The 19816-nt window shown below is 43.3% G+C and overlaps 1 protein-coding gene across 9 annotated transcripts in view; it reads right to left on the reverse strand.

Annotated features, from left to right (window-relative positions):
• PARD3 (par-3 family cell polarity regulator) overlaps positions 1 to 19816 on the reverse strand; it is a 648875-nt gene that overhangs the window by 386412 nt on the left and 242647 nt on the right. For all 9 annotated transcript variants that reach the window (XM_045004634.1, XM_045004629.1, XM_045004631.1 and 6 more), the window contains exon 3: positions 12628 to 12808. In XM_045004634.1, coding sequence (XP_044860569.1) covers positions 12628 to 12808 — 181 coding nt within the window. The remainder of the gene's footprint in view (positions 1 to 12627; positions 12809 to 19816) is intronic.

The following is a 19816-nucleotide window of genomic DNA, read 5'->3' on the forward strand; positions in this document are numbered from 1 at the left end:
AGCAAAAATGAAGGGTATATCCCAGTGCTATCATGCGTAGCACCCATTGGTCTGAGGTGATATGGACCCATGTCCGATAGAAGTGGGATAACAAGTCCACAAAAACTGGGGAATTTGGATCCACGAACTGTCCAGGCACATCGTCCCTTAGCGTCCCACCTAAAAGTCTGCTTTGACCCTGCCAAGTGTCTGGGGGGGTGCAGATGCAGATGACAACTGTGGCCCCTGCTCCTCCTCCTGCTATAGTCCTGTCAAGCAGACAGAGGGAAGAAGCAAGCCATCGATAGTGCTTCCTCATGGGGGCCAGAGTATGAAGGCCCAAGGACTTAAGTGTGGCTCTTGAGTCCTTTAAACTGTAGTATGGATCCCATCTGCTCAGAAAAGAGCGCTGTACCCTCGAAAGGGAGGTCCTGTAATGACTGTTGGACCTCATGTGGCAAGCCCGAGGACTGAAGCCACGAGCTCCACACAGTCACAGCTGAAACCACGGAATGGGCTGCTGAGTCCGCCGCATCCAGGGCTGTGTACAGGGACTCCTTTGCCATGGACTTGCTACCTCAGGGGTCAAGATGAGAGTTTGCAGCTCTTGTAGAGGAAGGCAAGTCCTTACATTTATGCAGAGAGTCCCAGGAGTTGAAATCATACCTGATCAGGAGCGCCTGCTCATTGACGATCATCAGCTGGAGCCCCCATGTCAAACAGACCTTTCTCGCAAAAAGATCTAACTTTTTGGTGTCCTTGGCTTTGGGTGTCAGTCCCTGTTAGCCCTGCCTTTTTCGCTTGTAGGCTGCCTACACAACTAAAAAGAGTCCGGTGGTGGGTGAGTGTACAGGAACTCTAATCCCTTTGTTGGGACAAAGTATTTTCTTTCAGTCTTTTTTGCGGTCAGCTGAAGGGATGTTGGCGTTTGCCACAACACCCTGATGGGGTCCATGATGGCATCATTCAGGGGCAACACCACTCTTGCAGGGCCTGTTGCTTCCAAGATGTCCACAACCAAGTGGGAGGACACTCTAATTTCCTCCACCTGGATACCCAGGTTCTGAGCTACCCTCCTTAAGAGCTCTTGATGTGCCTTACAATCCTCCTGCAGGGGTGCAATATCAGTTCCCGCAACCGCCTCATTTAGGAAAGAGGATGACGACGTCTAGACCAGCATCAGGCCCAGCTCTTCACCTTTGCTACCAGCTGGGTCCCAGGATGCCAACTCCTGGTACACAGCACTTGCCTCGGTACTGGAGGTTGAATTATGTTCTGGTGATGGAAGCGGTGTGGGCTCTGAAGCCACTGAATATGACCTAGAATGGGAACCTGGCTGTGCTGGAAATGCCCAGGTGTTTCAGAAAAGCATTTGCATAGGAAACTGCCACTGCCCTGGTGATCATGCCACAGGTGGGACCCCTTGGCTCAGATCCATTGGGGGAATAGTGCCTGCTGGAATGGCAAGGCCAGCTCCTCCACAAGATGCAAGACTCTGCTTCCGAGGATACTGCTGGAGACCAGGCCGGAGCAGTGTCAACCCATGCCAATGAGCAGTGCTGGGAGGGAGGGAACTGGGGCTGTGCCATCATGGCTGGTTTCCCCTTCAAAACTATCAGAGACCTTGAGCCTGCAGAACACTTCCCTGTCAGCGCTGCCACTGACAGCTCCTGTACGGCTGAGGACGTGGGTACAGGCAGTATGAGTAAGTCCCTCGCTGCTGTGAATGACTCCAGCATTGACAGTACTGGCAGAGGCATGGGGCTCCAATGTCTTTCTTGAGACAGCGAGTCTATCGGCATTGGACTCAACGGCTCCCATTCCGGGATTGGAGTCAACGGTGCTGGTTATCAGTGCCACAGGATGGACTGACGTGGGTCGGACTCTGACAGCATCCCTCTATCCTGCTGACCTCGGTGTTGGCGATCGGCCCGTGTCGGTCTTCCTTTATTATTTCCTAGGCACTGGCGATGGTGAACAGTACCTACGACCTCTCACCAACGCATCTTTCTTCGGCACCAGGGATGTTTGACAGTGCCAAGGTTCCTTAGACGCAGTCAAAGTGTCTCACCTCGATGCAGAAGATGGAGAACAGCACCGGGTGTCCTGAAGCAAAGCTGGGGCACTCCTTATCAAGGCGCGGGGTTTGCCAACTCCTAACTAGTAACTGAAACTTAGTAGTTATGTTCAATCAACTTAAGGAAGCAACAGACCAGAAAGAGGGTGGGAAGAAAGATGGGTTTGGAAAAGGAAGGTGCCAGCACTGACATAGCCTTTCGCAGCTTTGATCAGGTACATACCCAATTTAAACTTTAAGATTAAAAGTTAAATCAAGATAAAGAGAAAGAGAAATGTCCACTGAGGAGTACTTGCAGAAGCGAGAACGAGTCATGATTCCAGCGACCATCACAGGTGGTAAGGAGGAACTTAGGAGGCTGCGGGGCAGCAGGGGCCTTTATACCAATGCTATGAGAGTGAGACTCCAGAGGGCACCAGAACTGACCCAGCAGATACCACTAAGGGAAAAACTTTCTGCCGGCGGAACTCGGGGCAAACACACACCTACATTGGAATGGGCATGAGCAACCACTCGAAAAAGAATACTACGTACGGGAGTTCTGGCAATCTGAAACAGAGACCAACCTAACAGTGGGCCAGCACTGCATTAAATTGCAACACAAGGAATGTACATTACGGTCATGAGCTTCCTAAGCTGATAAAGACTGGGAGGAGTGCTGCAGGCAGAGCACAGTGAGCACCATGCAAGAAAGAAGCAGCTCGGAGTGATTTTAAATGATTTTTCGGAGCTAGTCAGCATTGCTCTTGTTGAGTCTCACATCCAGAGTCAGCTGGAGGGACAGCTGTGATGAGCAGGCCTGAACGCTGGGGCACTCACAATGGAGAATCCCAGGGGCTCTGCTGACCCTTCCCCCTGGAGAAGTAAAATCTGAGCAACAGCTCCTACTTAGCTGCCAAGAACTACAGGTGTTTACAATAACATCCAGTGTGGTAAAGGGAACAATCTCACCTTGGATCCTGGCAGGTACATAAAGCTGATAGTGATGCTCAGGTAACACTTGTGGGATTTTTAGTTCTTGCAGAAGAATGACGGACATCTGAGCGCCCTCTCCACCTCACTCTTTACGAGCTCACTTTCACTGCCCTCGCACTCACTGCAATGACTGTTTCTGAGCAAGGAGGGCTAAATATAAATATATTTGAAATGTTTAGGTCTACACATACAGGACCTGATCCAAATCTCACTGAAGTCAATCGAAAAATACCCTATTGACTTCAAAGGTATAGATCTGGCCCATAGTTGTATTTCATTATTAAATGTAGAAGGAATTTTGTCTTGATTTAATTTTAATCTTAAAGTTCAAATTGGGTGTGTAACTGACCAAAGCTGCAGAAAGGCTATGACCGTGCTGGGACCTTCCTTTTCCAAACCCATCCTTCTTCCCACCCGCTTCCTTGTCGGTTGCTTCCTTAATCCTTCACTATTTGGAACTGATGTGATTTCTAGATACGAAGCCAATCTCCAGCAGTGAAGGGGATTCGGAGAAAAGAAAACAAAAATGGAAGTGCAAAGCAATTTCTGATACTAAAAAGGAAATGAAAAAATAAATACACTCCAGAGAAGTAAATAAGAGATTTATATCTAGTTCAGCAAAAAGAGAAGGAAGAATTTTAACTGCCAGGCTCTCTCATTGACAAAACAATCCACAATATAGGTGTTTCCATGCCACATATTAATAAAATAAGCATCCAGAGAGTTGGCTTGAATGGAAGAGGAAAGTGGAAGGGAATACTTATTTCCCCTTTAAAGGAAAACTGTGTTTTTTCAGCCGAGCACGTGTATGGCCTGTTGAACCAAATGACATTTCTATGATTATTTATTGCTTTTAATACGCGGCTTAATTATATTCTCCCCCCTTATTCTTTGGAAAGGTACACTATTTTCACGCAAGCTATCCAGCTGCACACATAGGGGGTCAACTCCACAACTAAGGAAAATCCCAGCAGTTTTTGAGACCCAATTTGATAGCTGCCTTGGACTATCCCTTGTTGAGACAGCAAGGATGGCTGCTATGAACAACTCTTCCCATCCCACACCTCTCCACTTTGCCAGCCTCCAGGAGAACAACCTCTACTACACTGCTCACAAGCACCCCAATGAGGAGTTCAATTGATTTTAGACAGCTTTGGTATGGAGAAAAGAGGAAATAGTCAAAATGGGCAAAAATGGCAGTGAAGGATTTTTTAAAATTTCTAAATAGCAGCATAGATTAACGTGCAGGAAAGAGTGCCAGAATCACAATCCCATCTGAAGCAGCGAGAGAGATAAGACTTAGTAGAATACTACTAGAACTAATATGCTGCAGTGCCTTTAATCCCTAAACACAGTAACTGACAAATATTAATCCTCACAATACTGCTTCAGTGAACTACAGATGAATTATTTTATATCCAATTTTCAGAAAATTGAAGCACAGATTTTATGGCCCCAACTCAAGGACCTGAATTTGCACATATTTGTGCACATTCATGCCCCTAACTTGTTAACACGCATTGAATTGTTTGTAATATGCAAATTCTGGTACATGCAAAAGTGCACGCACACCTAAAATATGGGCATAAGTAGTTCACACAACAAATAAGCAGCAACACAATACAGACCCTGAGTCGGGAATATAAAAAAGACCCTTCTCAAACTACTAGACTGCACTCTAGATAGACAGGACTCTATGCCTGTAGTTGGGTAGGACAGAAAAAAACATTTACCTTTTCCGTAGCTGATCTTCTTTGAGTTGTGTTGCTCATGTCCATTCCATATTAGGTGTGTGTGCTCACCACTTGCACCAGTGCCGGAAGTTTTTCCCTTAGCAGTATCCATAGGAGACCGGCTCTGGTGCCCTCTGGAGTGGTGCCCACATGGTGTGGTATAAGGGGCGCCACCAGTTTCCACCACCTTCTTGCTGCAAACTCAACAGTAGGGAAGGAGGGCGGGTTGTGGAAAGGACATGAGCAATACATCTCGAAGAACACCAGTTACGGAAAAGGTAACTGTCTTTTCTTCTTTGAGTGCTTGCTCATATTATGTGACTCCAAAGCAGTACCTCCAGAGGTGGGTAGCAGTTCATGGACATGTAGATTGCAACACAGCTCTGCAGAACCCATCATCATCCCTGGCCTGCTGAGTGATGACATAATGAGCTAAGAACTTGTGAACAGAGGACCACGTTGTGACTCAACAGATGTTCCCCACCTTTGGAAGATCATGCAAGCTACCTCTGGATGGAATGATTACTCATGGTGGGAGGAGAAATCCCTGCTGAGCTTCTCCGCCAGCGTATTCCTGACGCTGGGAAGGTGACACGCTTCCAGGTGGATCTAGTGGCTGATACAGAAGTCCCATAGATGGAGTGCCTCTTGACAGAGAGCCAACGAGAGCACTCCCCCTTGCCTGCTAATGTAGAATATCAAGGCTGTGTTGTCCATCAGGACTCATACAATCTTGCCCAACAGGTGGGACAGGAAGACTCCACACACCAGCCAGACTGCTCAGAGCTCTTTGACATTTATGTGCAATTTCACCTCCTCTGGGGACCACATCCCGTCTCTGGAGGTTGCCAAGATGCGCACTTCAGCCAAGGTCTGAGATATCCAACACCAACTAGATGAAGTGATGACGGTTGTCAAAAAGAACCCCTTCCAGGACTGTCCTGCGGTCAGTCCATGATTGCAGCGAGGTAAGTATAGCCTGGGGAATGGTAACAATCTTTTCCAGGGGGTCTCGGGACTGGGAATAGACCGTCACCAGTCATTGTTGCAGGGGCCGCATCCAGAACCTTGCATGGCGGACCCCGTAAGTGCATGCTGCCATGCGGTCCCGGCAGACAAGTGCAAGTGCAGACAGATCCTGGCTGTAGTCAGAGGGACTGCAGTTACTTCTGTCAATGTGTGGAACCTGTCCCACATCAGGAATGCCCTGGTGCAGGTCAAGTCATGAACCGCTCCGATGAACTCTATCCTCTACACCAGCACTAACGTCGACTTGTTTTCATTTACCAGATGTCCCAGAGAGTGGCATGTGGCTTGAAGCATCACAACATCCCTTTGGACTTGAGACCTGGAACTGCCCTAGATGAGCCAATCATTGAGGTACAGGTAGATCTGGATACCCTGATGCCTGAGGTAAGCCACTACCACTGACATGAACTTGGTAAATAATCTTGGTGCTGAGTGGGAGTATAAGAACTCATGCTCCTTGGTTGGCACAAGTATCTTAGAGATAGTGGTCAAGGAAGAGGGGGTCTGCCACAGGTAATTAGTGATTTTGGAAACCCCTTCATGAAGAGGTAGTGCCACCCTGTCAGGAGCCGAGAAACAGAGGACTTCGAACATAGAGTTCGAGGTCTCTTCCAGTTCCTCTGCCTGAAGCCCCCAAGTTGGAAGTGACCCTCTTCAAAAGTTCCTGGTGCACTGGAACTGGGTGAGGGGCCCCATGATAGTGTCGTCTGGCAAAGACGAGGATGATGCCGGTGCTGCAGGAACCTACACATCTATTGGTGGTCCACCAGCTTGCTCCCCTGGGTCCTTCTGGACCTGTGGGGTCTTACCCCCCAAAGCCTCGCACACTGGAGGGGGATGGGATACCAGGGCTCCTGGCCTCTCCAAGGCTCCCGACACTGATCGGGCAGCCTGGGATGGTTGGGTGAACCCCCACAGGTACCATGGTGCTGGCCACAGAACCAGTTTCATTGCCGTCGATGCCTGCATCACCATAGGTACCAGAGCTTGTGCCACAGTCATGGAACATTGCTCCATGGTGGAGCTGTAAGCGGAGCAGTTGGTACCGGGCGACCAGGAACGGGCGGAGGGGTGTCTCTTGTCCGATTGGTGCTGATCACTGTGACCCAATGCTGACCTATCTGAGTGAGTCACACGTCTTGGTCGGGGTTTTGGAGGCTAACAGCATTCAGCAGATCTTCATCGGACACCCAGCGATCCACGCCTCACGCTGCTCGACCAGTACTGGGAGGTCAAACAGGATCGGGATCCACTACTGTCGGCTGTCAGGAGGAACCTCCTGAGAAAGGCGACCTCCTCCTAGGAGTCAGACGATGACAGCCGCGTGATGGACAGTGTTTGCTCCCTGATCGGTCCCGTGATTAGTACCAGGCCCTTGGAGACGGTTGGGGGCAGTCCCAGAGATCTTGCCGAGTGGCAAGTGCCATCTGCGTCAACCCACCGGCGAGAAACATCTTGAATCCCTCAATCGATGCCCCCGGTATGGGGACCGAAGGGAGCTCCGCTAAGCCTGCTTCTCTAGTCTTGAGGCATGACAGTTTCAGGTTGGCAACAGATGGCGAGACATCCCTCTCAATGGGGAATGGTATCACTGAGGCAGGGACACACACATAGGTCCCAAAGCAGGTTTTCCCTGAGCCCGGGGTACCACTGGAGCTGGTGGGGGCAGCACCAACAGTGTCAGGATCTCCTGAGCTGCTTGAAGGATTCAGGCATTGATAGGCACCTGAAGCTGACTGGGGCCTGCACCACTATCTGGAGTTGCGGGTGAAGTACAGAATGGGCTGCACTGCTAGACTTGAGCTGGAGCCTGACTTCCTGAAGAGGGAGTTGAGCTGCTTGGCATGGGTCGTGGCTCGCCCCCCAGCCCTCTCCTTTCCCTTACGGGAGGTAGGAGATCATCCCTTCACATTCTTCTTCGGCTTCATGATGGGAGCTGTGGAGGGAGACCGGTGCCGGCTTGTGGATGGCGCCAGCGGAGCACTGCGCATGGAGGCCACGGTGCTCAGTGCGGAGTCAGACCGCTACTCTAGTGCCGGAGTGAGTGCCGACTCCACTAGTAGCACCCTTAGACGAGTTTCACGCTCATTCTTTGTCCTAGGTTTAAAGGACTTGCAGATACGGCACTTGTCACTTATGTGCCCTTCGCCTAAGAACCTTAGGCAGCTGGTATGTGGATCGCTGACTGGCATAGGCCATTTACAAGGCTTAAAGCCTGGGGACCAGGGCATGAGTCCCGTTCAGGACTAACAAAGAGTTTGAGAACTACTACTAAGGGTTTAACTAAGAAACTACTAACTATATACAACTAATTTACAGGTTTTCAAAATTTGCAAGAACAGAAATAAACAACACTAGCTGAAGCAGCAGATGTTCCAGCACCATCACTGGCAGCAAGAAAGAACTGAGGGTGGGGGGAGCCGGCAGCACCCCTTATACTGCACCATGCAGGCGGCACTCCAGAGGGCACCAGATTCGGTCCCCTACGGATACTGCTAAGGGAAAAACTTCCGGCACCGGTGCATGTGGAGAGCACACACATCTAATATGGAATGGACATGAGCAAGCACTCGAAGAAGAAGGAAGTCTTATGAGTTGTTTCCGCAAGGTGGCATGTCCTCTCTATGCATGTCTACCCTGCAGTTAAACAATCATGGCTGGCCCACGTCAGCTGACTTGGGCTCGCGGGGCTCCCCTCTTATGGGATCCCGAGACCCCAGGCTCCAGCTTGAGCCCGAATGTCTACACTGCAATTTTACAACCCAATCCTACTGACATGGAGCAGCTGCTGGTGTTTAATTGCACTATAGACATACCCACGGAGGCCCTTATGGGGCGGAAGGAATGGCCCTGGAAGTGAACGCTCTGTAAAGTTTCACTGGCTCACCAGGTCAATGTTCCATGCAGGTAGCCAGTCTGCAGTGGTTAAGAAAGCTTCAATATGAATATACAAAAACTCCTCCTGAAAACTGAAAAAAGGGGCAGTTTTCTGACACACATGGTCATCTTATGAATGCCACAGTGTCTTATGGACTAGTACTAAGAACAGCCAAGCATCAGGTGAGAAATTTTAGGTACAGAGTGAAAAAGAATTCTTCTTTAGAATATAAGAGGATTTAAGGCACAATGCGCTTCCAAGGATGCAACGTACTGCTAAATGTTTCACCGTAAAGATGACAGCACACAAAATGCAGCATAGTGAACCGAATGATTACTTTCATATGGTGCTGGGGGGATTATTCCCTCTACTCTAACTATTGAAATGTTCAAAATGCAATCTGGAACACATTTTCACACCTGTTGGTTATTTAAGTAAATATAATTATAAAATATAAATTAAAAATATAAATACAATGTTTTGAAGGAGAACAATACAAAGTAAACAACTAACAACATTGCAAGTAGTTTAAAAGGGAATTTATTTATGGTATTTAAATGCAATACTGTGAAGCAAACAACTTGGTTCACAGACAGCGCACCCGCTGCTGAACTGTCACTGCCTGACATCCTGTCTTATCTGCCAAATTGCTCATTAGGTTTGGCAATTTTCACCTGCGCCTCCAGTTTATATTTCAGCAGGGAATAAACATCAGTCTGTTTTAACAATCTTCTGCAGTGAGCTTCCAACTTCCTCTCAGAAGCACACAGGCGCACGCACATACAAAACACGTTGTGTTGTGTATGGTTATAAAAAAATCCAGCTCCACAACTGATGAAATACACGAACAGGAAGTTTAGCTGACAATAAATAACAATACAAGGAGAATGGGCTAGAATAAGAAATGTAACTACTGTAAGGACTTCTATGGATGGTTGATGCTTTCACGGTATTGCCCGGCATTAGTCTCGTTTTCATATTTAGCTGGAAAGATCCAGTCTGAGCCACCCCCATACGTGCACAGTCCATGATTCTATATTTGTGCCTGGGGAAGATGACAGTCCAGCTGGATCTTATCTATCTCACCTTTTTTCCTTTCTGAGGGAGGATTGGTGGTGTGACTTATAAACAAACAAAACGGGTAACATGGCAACCAGAACAAAGAGATGAAAATCTCAGCAGGCCCTTAATCCCCAGCGTAGACACTGCCTCAGAACAGAGACCACTGTATACCACTTGCATCCAGGTGAACGGTAGAAGAGGGGGACAGACATACTTTGCAACTGAACCCCTGAGAAACACAGCTCAGCTTGTGGGCAAAAAAGCACCAGAGATGTAAAACAAAACGTCAAAAATGCTATAAAACAATTTCAGCCAGAACACTGTTTTTCATCTGTTGGAAGTAAAATATTCACTGCCAACCCTGCAATTAACTAGAAAATTACAATAATTATAGCAATTTTGTATCCTATCTCCAATCCAATTAATAGATATATGACCTTGTCAACATGTAATAATCAGGATCTGCATCCACCACAAAACTAGAAGGGTTTTATATATTGAACAGAAGTTACACAGCAAGAACGTGATTATGTTAAATCCTGAAAATACCATTTGTATTCAGTGCTTCCCTTCACAAGTTAAAAAGAAAATACAAGAGGCATATTATTTCTATTTCAAATAAAATACTTGAAATAGGTATGCTTAATATCGGATAATGTTATTGGATTGGCTTCTATGCCATGGGCTGGAACTCATTGTAACACAAAATGCATCTCATTGTCAGCATACAAAGAAATACATTCTAAAGAGTAAATGGAACATCTCTGATTGGTATTAACATATTTATGCCAAAATATTTCACCCATTTTATTTCTGCATGCTTTCACAAAAGCACTTCAAGATTCTACACTTCGTAAGTGTTAAAATAATTCTTTGCCCTTGTCTAGCACCTTTTATCATAGGATCTCAAAGCACTTTCCAGTCACTGGGTATCCTTTAACCTGTTTGTGAGCTACTTGTGTATCATCATATCCATTTTATAGAAAAATCAACTGAAGTGGAGTGCCTTGCCCAATGTGTCACAGTAGCCTTGATGCAATAATCACTGAGTAGATGCCCTGGAACACTAACAACATGCAGGGGTGTGCACAATGGGGGGGGACATGCAGGGGCACACACCCCCGCTAGTCATCAGGGGCACAGAACTTCTCTGACCCCGGGCCACCAAGTCAGGGAAGACTGAGCTCCTGCCAGGGCAGAGTGGAAGGAGGGAAGCTTGAGCTCCTGCTGGGGCCAGGTCGAGGTGGAAGAAGTGAAGACTGAGCGCCTTCTGGGCGGGAGGGGAGGAGCAAGTTCCTGGGGGGCACAGAATGTGCATCCCAAAAGAGGACAAATTTAAATTCCCTGTGCACAGCCCTGAGTACACACCATACACCCACCCTAAGGGGGCATCAACACTGAAAACAGTGATTAATATTTGCCTACACCTGAGCAGCTTCGGGCTGTTGGGAACTCAAGAGGAGACTGCTACTCACAGGGCTCAGGCCAACAACTGGAGTGTGCATTTGGCAATGCTACATTTCCACTGAATAGAGGCAGAGTCAGTCAGTAGTTCAGCTGGAAGTAAAACACAAGTACCCATATTTCTCCTTTAGACACTTGACCATACTCCTTCCCTAAGCTATTCTGGGTTATTTACAGAAGTTTAAGCTTAACCGCACCATAATTACAACTAGTGAGACTGCAGCTGACTTTAAAATGTTTTCCCATATACTTTATACAGACAACTCTTACAGATAAATCTTTTAGAACTTAATAGGAAAAAACTTTTCTATAGGCTTTTTAAATCCATTTTATGAAAAAAATTAATATTTTCCTTAAAATTTTACGATAGTTGAAAAAAATGGAACAATATTCTCTGTTGAATTACACAGGGTTTTTAAAAGTATTTTTTCTTTAAAAAAAGCCATTACATTTTTATAGAAATCTATTTGCTTTATTCATATTGAATTCTACATGAGTTTTCCACAAGGGAATCGCTATATTATATATCAGATGTCTAAATAAGATGAAGTATAACCCTTGTCCAATCTATGTTGAGTTAAATAATATTCCCAACATTTCCCCTGCACACGGATTAGGTGGTCAAATGTAAAATAAATAAATAAATTGTGGTGGGGGAGGAGAATAATGCTGGTGGCTCCTGGGGAGGGTATATTAATTACCATCTTTCTAGTATTTTTTCATTTTTTGTGTTATAACTTAAGACTGAGCCAACACCTAAAAAAAAAAAGGAGAGCATCCAAATTTTTACTCTTTATAATACAATAGTGCACAGCGCCCTGGTAGGGTCAGGGCCACATTCTGCTAATTGCTGTACAAACAGAAAGGTAAATGTAGTTCCTGCCTCACTGGATTTTTAGTCTTGAACACATAACACTCCCAGTTTTGAAACAAACAAAATAAAAGACTTTTCCTGACTGTTTATAGAAAGAGGATTTTACCATATGCATCACTGGATGTTTCAGCTGAAGGGTGGTAAGAGTAATATACCTGCATTCCCAGATTTGGGGGACGGTGCAGCTACTGCTATTTATAGTTTCTTTTTTACCCTTTTCACCTTCATTATATGAATCAAAACTGGCAAACTGGAAACTACACACACAGCAACTTCACTTGGAGATTTTGCTGTAATTTTCTGTGTTTATGCAATTTAAAACTGGAGACAGACAAAAGAGCTTATTGCTGTTTAAAGGCGCCTATATCCAATGTATTAAAATGGAGAGATTTATCTACTTGCATCTATCAAACATTTACCCAGATTCTGAACTTTAATCAGCTTTTGATCAGGACAGATAATGAATCATATTCCCAACAGCAATAACGGATAACAGAAGCTGGCATCCTCGTAAATTAAGATGAAATGTGCAGAGACATTGAGATTTTTTACTTACTTGCACGAAGAACTGAAGGTGTGACCTCAATTTCACTTGTTGCTTGATAAGGCTGAAAGGCTGACACAGAGTTGGAGCCAAGTTCACTGCCAAAAATCTCTGGACTTTGAGTGCCCGTCGAGCTAGCGCTGGTGCCATCACCTCCATGATGTGGATCTTGTTCATCAAATATGGCTACGAGCTGTGAAAGCCAATATAATCTATTGTTAAAAAGACAGCAACATAAATGTGCCATTTTAAATCAGCACTACATTATCCCTTCTTATAAGTGACCACCACCGAAATAGGTGAGGGCCAAGTCACTTCATGGGTTGCCCTAGTACCTACCAGTGGCAAGTCCACCAGGAATGTGGTATGGTCATATGGGCTCAGTGACAAATAACATGAGCAGGACTGGGCTGAGAAGGGACAGGCTGACCATCTGTAAAATAAAGCTTCCTTTTTCTGGCAACCTCCTAGGAGATGCCTTTGGCCCTATCTTGCAGTGAATAAATTAGCATCACCTCCTGTGGATGCAAAGGGGCACAATTTGTACTCTCCTGTACCAGAGAGTTGAACGTGCCCTGAAACTACAATGGTAAGTAACAACAGACAGCTTTATTAGATAAATGCATCTGATGAGAAACAATACACATCAAGAAATGCTAGTGTATGTACTGAAGGCTATGGAATGTATGGAGCCATCCTAAAAAATTTTAATTGCTATTAAATACTGTACATTATGTATTTTAATACAATATGAGTTGTGTGCATCTCCAACAGAATTTCATTAACCAACTCTCCAGAGATACTTCTGTCTTTGCATGAAACAAGATTTGCAAAGGCAGGCATAAAAAATAAAAAAGTTGCATTTAGAGCTTGATAAAGATTTATATAAGTCACTTTAATTAAAGGGAGATGAATTCCCTACAGCTATTCTCACTGCAACACAGAGAAAAAAATAATACATTTAAATTGAGTGTTAGATATTTTTCCATATGAAATAAATGCCAACATTTATTTGGAATGAAAATAATCTATCCAGTTTTGTCAACTTCAGTGAACCATTTTAAAAACAAAAGGTGGGTTCCCTATGTACTCAAGTTTAAAGCTGAGAACTTCGAGGAGGAAGATTATGATATTTATCATTACTCTTGCACATCTCTAAACTCCTCTGTAATGCAACATCGTCCAAGAAAGTATTGCCTCCAACTGTCCAAGATAAAGGTTAAAGGGACACAGACAACATAAAATCATATTTCTCTCTGAAAATTGTTTACCTACTATTATTCTAACACCTACAATTACCACAATCAAAAGAGATTATAGAAAAAAATAAATTCTTTCGTTTTTCCAGTTTGTTTTGTTTGTGACTTGACATTTCTTTGCACAGTTAGTTTCATTGTTGTTTGTGTAGTACCTTGATAAAACAGGGGAAAGAAAAATACTTACAGTTTTAGAATATGCAATTTTGAAATCAGAAAACTTGGGATCTCAAAGTATCTGAAGCAACTTTTAACACTTTTTTTTTTAATGACTAGATTTAAAGGTTGTCAGTGTCCCTTTAACTGTTGCAGAGGAAGAAAATATCTCTCTCCGGCATTTCCAATGTGCCTATCACCATAGCATCTAGTGTCATGGGCAAAAGAGTTAAGAAGGAGGTGGTGGGTAGAAGCTCTGTACTTTTTCCAGATGAATTTGAAAGGCAGGGACCAAAATAAGAACCAAATCGTGATAGGAGACAACTAATATTTCTCTTTCTCAATTCATGAAATCACACACAAAATATCAGTCTTCCCTTCACACCAAAGGTATATGAGGGCTGCAGAGATGTTTCCTCTTCAAATTATTACTAGGGCTGTCGACTAATCACAGTTAACTCGCGCGATTAACTAAAAAAAATAATCACGATTTAAAAAATGAATAGGGATTAAATGCAGCTTTAATCGCACTGTTAAACAGTAGAATACCAATTGAAATTTAATAAATATTTTTGTATGTTTTTCTGCCTTTTTAAATATATTGATTTAAATTACAATACAGAATACATAGTGTACAGTGCTCACTTTATATTATTTTTATTAAAAATATTTGCACTGTAAAAATGATAAACAAAAGAAACAGTATTTTTCAATTCACCTCACACAAAGTACTGTAGTGAGATCTCTATCGTGAAAGTGCAACTTGCAAATGTAGATTTTTTTTTACATAACTGAACTCAAAAACAAAGTAATGTAAAACTTTACAGCCTACAAGTCCACTCAGTCCTACTTCTTGTTCAGCCAATCGCTAAGAGAAACAAGTCTGTTTACATTTACAGGAAATAATGCTGGCGACTTCTTATTTACAATGTCACCTGAAAGTGAAAACAAGCATTTGCATGGCACTTTTGTAGCCGGCATTGCAAGGTATTTATGTGCCAGATATGCTAAACATTTGTATGCCCCTTCATGCTTCAGCCACCATTCCACAGGACATGCTTCCATGCTGATGATGCTCATTAAAAAAATAATATGATACTTACTTAGTGACTGAACTCCTTGGGACGGAATTGTATGTCTCCTGCTCTGTTTTACCAACATTCTGCAATATATTTCATGTTATAGCAGTCTCAGATGACAACCCAGCATATGTTGTTCATTTTAAGAACACTTTCACTGCAGATTTGACAAAATGCAAAGAAAGTACCAATGTGAGATTTCTAAAGATAGTGACAGCACTCAACCCAAGGTTTAAAAAGCTGAAGTGCCTTCCAAAACCTGAGAGGAACGAGGTGTGTAGCATACTTTCAAAAGTCTTAAAAGAGCAACACTCTGTTGCAGAAACTACAGAACCTGAAACACCGAAAAGAAAATCAACCTTCTGCAGGTGGCATCTGACTCAGATGATGAAAATGAACATGCGTCGGTCCACACTGCTTTGGATCGTTACCAAGCAGAACTAGTCATCAGCATGCATATTCTCTGGAATGGTGATTGAAGCATGAAGGGATATATGAACATTGAGCACATCTGGCATGCAATTATCTTGTGATGCTGGCTATAGCAGTGCCATGTGAACCCCTGTTCTCACTTTCAGGTGACACTGTAAACAAGAATAGGGCAGCATTATCTCCTGCAAATGTAAACAAACTTGTTTGAGCAATTGGCTGAACAAGAAGTAGGACTGAGTGGACTTGTAGGCTCTAAAGATTTACATTGTTTTGTTTTTTAATGCGGGGGAGGGGGTTGTACATAATTCTACATTTGCAAGTTCAACTTTCATGATAAAGAGATTGTACTACAGTACTTATATTAGGTGAATTGAAAAATACATTTTTGTTTACAGTGCAAATATTTGTAATGAGAAATAAATATAAAGTGGGCACTGTACACTTTGTATTCTGTGTTGTAACTGAAATTAATATTTTTGAAAATGTAAAATATCCAAAAATATTTAAATGATATTTTATTATTGTTTATCAGTGCAATTAATCAAGATAAATGTTTTTAATAGTGCAAATAATCACAATTAATTTTTTAATCGCTTCACAGCCCTAATTATTATTAAGACTTCAGTAACTTCATAAATATACCAAAAGCACATAACTAATGGAAACTGATACTTCTAAATATGCTTTGTGATTTTTATCCTCAATGTTATTTACTTATTTTTGCTGATGCACTAATTCACAAAATTCAGTAATTCACAATGGCTCAACCTGGGAGTGTAAATTTCCAAGATACTATTGACTATGACACTGAGGAGTGGGCAGAATAGTCTTATAGCATCAGGACATGAAAAATACATTTAAAAATTTCTCAAAGAGACATATCAAACTGTGTTTCCCCCTACAGAATGTGTATCAAACTTTGTTCCATAATTACATTTTGTTCCTTTGACGCTCGCTGACAAATGTTCCTCGATTTCTGGCATGATACTACCTTTTACTGCAAGTTGCCTCCAGGTTTTTCTGTATTCCAACTAGTCAGTCTGTAACCTAAAAGACTATACTAACTGTACAAGCTCCAGAAATTAACATTTCCCATTTCAAGTTTCCCCTTTGGTCCCCCCACATCTCAGCAGTTATTCACCAATTCTGACAGCACCAAACCTCCTTCATAAGGTTTCAATTCCATTGAAAAACACATCCAGTTGTAACATTTCTACACTCTACTGGGAAAAAAATATAAGTCATATTCCAGTTCTGAGATCCTGATAATTTCATTTTCTTAGTCTACAGTAATGGTTTGTGGTTCAACACATCAGGCTTACCCTGCTGCAGCATTTTGTACTTTTTTTGTAGAACACATTAGTAATTTTATAGGAGTATTATCAATATCATGCTCTCTAATGATGGTCTAGAAAGTTGTTGGCTCCGGAGGACTTGCAGTGAATGGATTCACACTTCCCAAAACTGGTGTTAGGACAATGGTGAGGTTGTAGGAGCACAGGGTGGAAGAGATGTGCTCCATTAAACCAATGAGCTCCTCTTACCTTTGTCCACTCCTGAGCCACTGTTTTTGCATGACAAACACTCTTGAAAAAGAACCAGCTTAATGCTATCTTCAAGAAAGCTGTACCATTCATTAGACTTCACACACCTAAGGCTTCAGAACCTATTCATTAAGGATTAAGAAATCATTTCTGTGACCATGAGTCCCCAGTATGCACAACAGTAATTTAACCTGTGTTCCCTGGGAACCCATCCCTTCATTACATGTTTATATACATTAGATGTACAGATGGCCTACAAGAAGCAGCCTGGGATGCCAGCTACACTTTGAGGCCAAGCATGCACTTTTCAACCCACAGCATCTGGGAAAGATTACAAGACCAGCTTTTATCAGCCTTTTTGAAATGGTAAAAGTGTGGAATCATGACAGACTTTTACTGGCCAACAGAAAAAAGGGGATGGAGAAAGAAGAGCAGCTTCTTTTCTTAGACATCACCACCTAGGAACATGCTTCTCCGCTTCAAAATACGGTGGGATAAATTCTGAGAAGACATCATCATTAACTTTTCTAAGCGTATGTCTTCACTATCCGCCAGATCGGTGGGTAGCGATCGATCGAGCGGGGATCGATTTATGTCTAGTCTAGATGCAATAAATCAACCCTGAGTGCTCTCCTGTCTACTCCTGTACTCCAGCACCACGAGAGGTGCAAGCAGAGTCGACGGGGGAGCAGCAGCAGTCAATTCACCGCGGTCAATACACCACGGTAAGTCGATCTAAGTATGTCAACTTCAGCTACATTATTCACATAGCTGAAGTTGCGTAACTTAGATCAATTCCCTTCCCCTCCCCCAGTGTAGACCAGGGCTTAGAAAGAATTTAACAGAATTGGCTAATAATTTTGCAGGGTGTGGGCTGTTAAACACAAAGCAGTGTGCAATAACTTTCTGGAGCATTTGGGGGCCAACGCCAACTTCTGATAGTTCAACATCAGGGTGACCATCTCTCTGTTGGACTTCCAGTTCTGGACCATATTGCGCCTCATTAACATTGAGAAAAAGATCATGCTAGCAGCTTCTGTCATTATGGCTGGAGCCCAACAAGCCTGAGTCAGCTTGCATGGCTCAACTACAAGTTTTTCTTTGCAGTGTAGACATACCCTTAGGCTCCTTTGCAAACTCCAGCCCACAGGTGGGATATTACAACTAGGCAGAGAGCTCAAGTTCTTCCCCAGGTCTTCATGATTCCCTCAGAGGTGAAGAGCTGAATTCCTGAGTAGTGACTTGAATTAGACCTAATCACTCAGGGTTTGCAGGGCACAGTGACTGAACTCTTGGACCACTCTATCACTGAACTGATAAACTGACAGATGAGAATGAAATCTGGCACCAATAAACCATTGGGTTATCACCATCTCTAATTTAGCTAACTCAGTCTTATGTGTGTACTGCAAATTACACTATGGAAACAGCAATGAGTAAATTTTAAATATTGAGCCAGATCCTGAGCTGATGTAAACTAGCATTGCTCCATTAAAGTCAAAGGCGCATCTCCAATTTACACAAGCTAAGAATCTGGCTCACAGTTTGTGCATATGTCAGTATGTACATATATTTGTTTCAACTGTTGTCTTATTAACAGCACTTTTAAATCTAGAACTAAATATTCTAAAATTGGATTGTATCATGAACAAACCTCCTTTCAAGTCCAATAACAGAAATATTCTGTTAGTCAAATATAACTGTAGGTTTTTTAAACCAAAACCTAAGAGCCAGATACAGAAATCCAAGTAATTTAACGTTGAATTATAGACAATATAAAATTTTAGAAAAGGAAGGTGTTGGCACATATATAATTGGATTCCATGGAATGCTCAAAAAGCATTTAAATAAAGGACATCACAGTTTAAAAATAGCTATCAGAATTCAGTACACAGTGTTGGTGAGCAAAATAATGAGAATATTAGAGGGGTTGCCGTGTTAGTCTGGATCTGAAAAAGCAGCAAAGAGTCCTGTGGCACCTTATAGACTAACAAACGTATTGGAGCATGAGCTTTCGTGGGTGAATACCCATTTCGTCGGATGCATGTAGTGGAAATTTCCAGGGGCAGGTATATATATGCAAGCAAGAAGCAGGCTAGAGATAACGAGGTTAGTTCAATCAGGGAGGATGAGGCCCTCTTCTAGCAGTTGAGGCGTGCAAGATCCTGTGATTCTGAATAAGCAATAACTCTAAAACAAGTAATGTTGTCTTTAACGTACAGTGCCATCCCCCAACTTTTTTTACTCACTCTACCTTTCCTAAATAGGGTATAACCAGTAATTTTAACATTCCAATCATGCAAATTTCCCACCAGGTTTCAGTAATGCCATTTATATCATATTTCTTCTCGTTGATGAAAATTTCCAATTTCTCTTGATTGTTACCCAGACTCCTAGCACTGGTGTATAAGCAACTTTAAAACTTCTCTTCACATTTTTTTTTGCTACATTGGCTCAATTTGTTCACACTTGACTTCTTAGCACCATCTCCTGGCATTGCTACTTTAATGCCATCCTAGCTGTTCCAGCTAGTCTCCAACCAAGAAGATTATCCACCTACAAGTGAGATACAAACCGTCCTGTTTGTACAGCCCCTCTTCCACTAGAATGTGGCCCAGTGTTCCACAAAAGCAAAACCTGCAGCTTCACACCAGATGCACAGCCAATGGTTCCCCTCCAGTATTTCTACTATGTACCTTCTCTCGCTCATGGGACCAGAAGGATTTCTGGGAAG

The sequence above is a fragment of the Mauremys mutica genome, chromosome 2, assembly GCF_020497125.1.
Source record: "Mauremys mutica isolate MM-2020 ecotype Southern chromosome 2, ASM2049712v1, whole genome shotgun sequence".
NCBI lineage: Eukaryota > Metazoa > Chordata > Testudines > Geoemydidae > Mauremys > Mauremys mutica.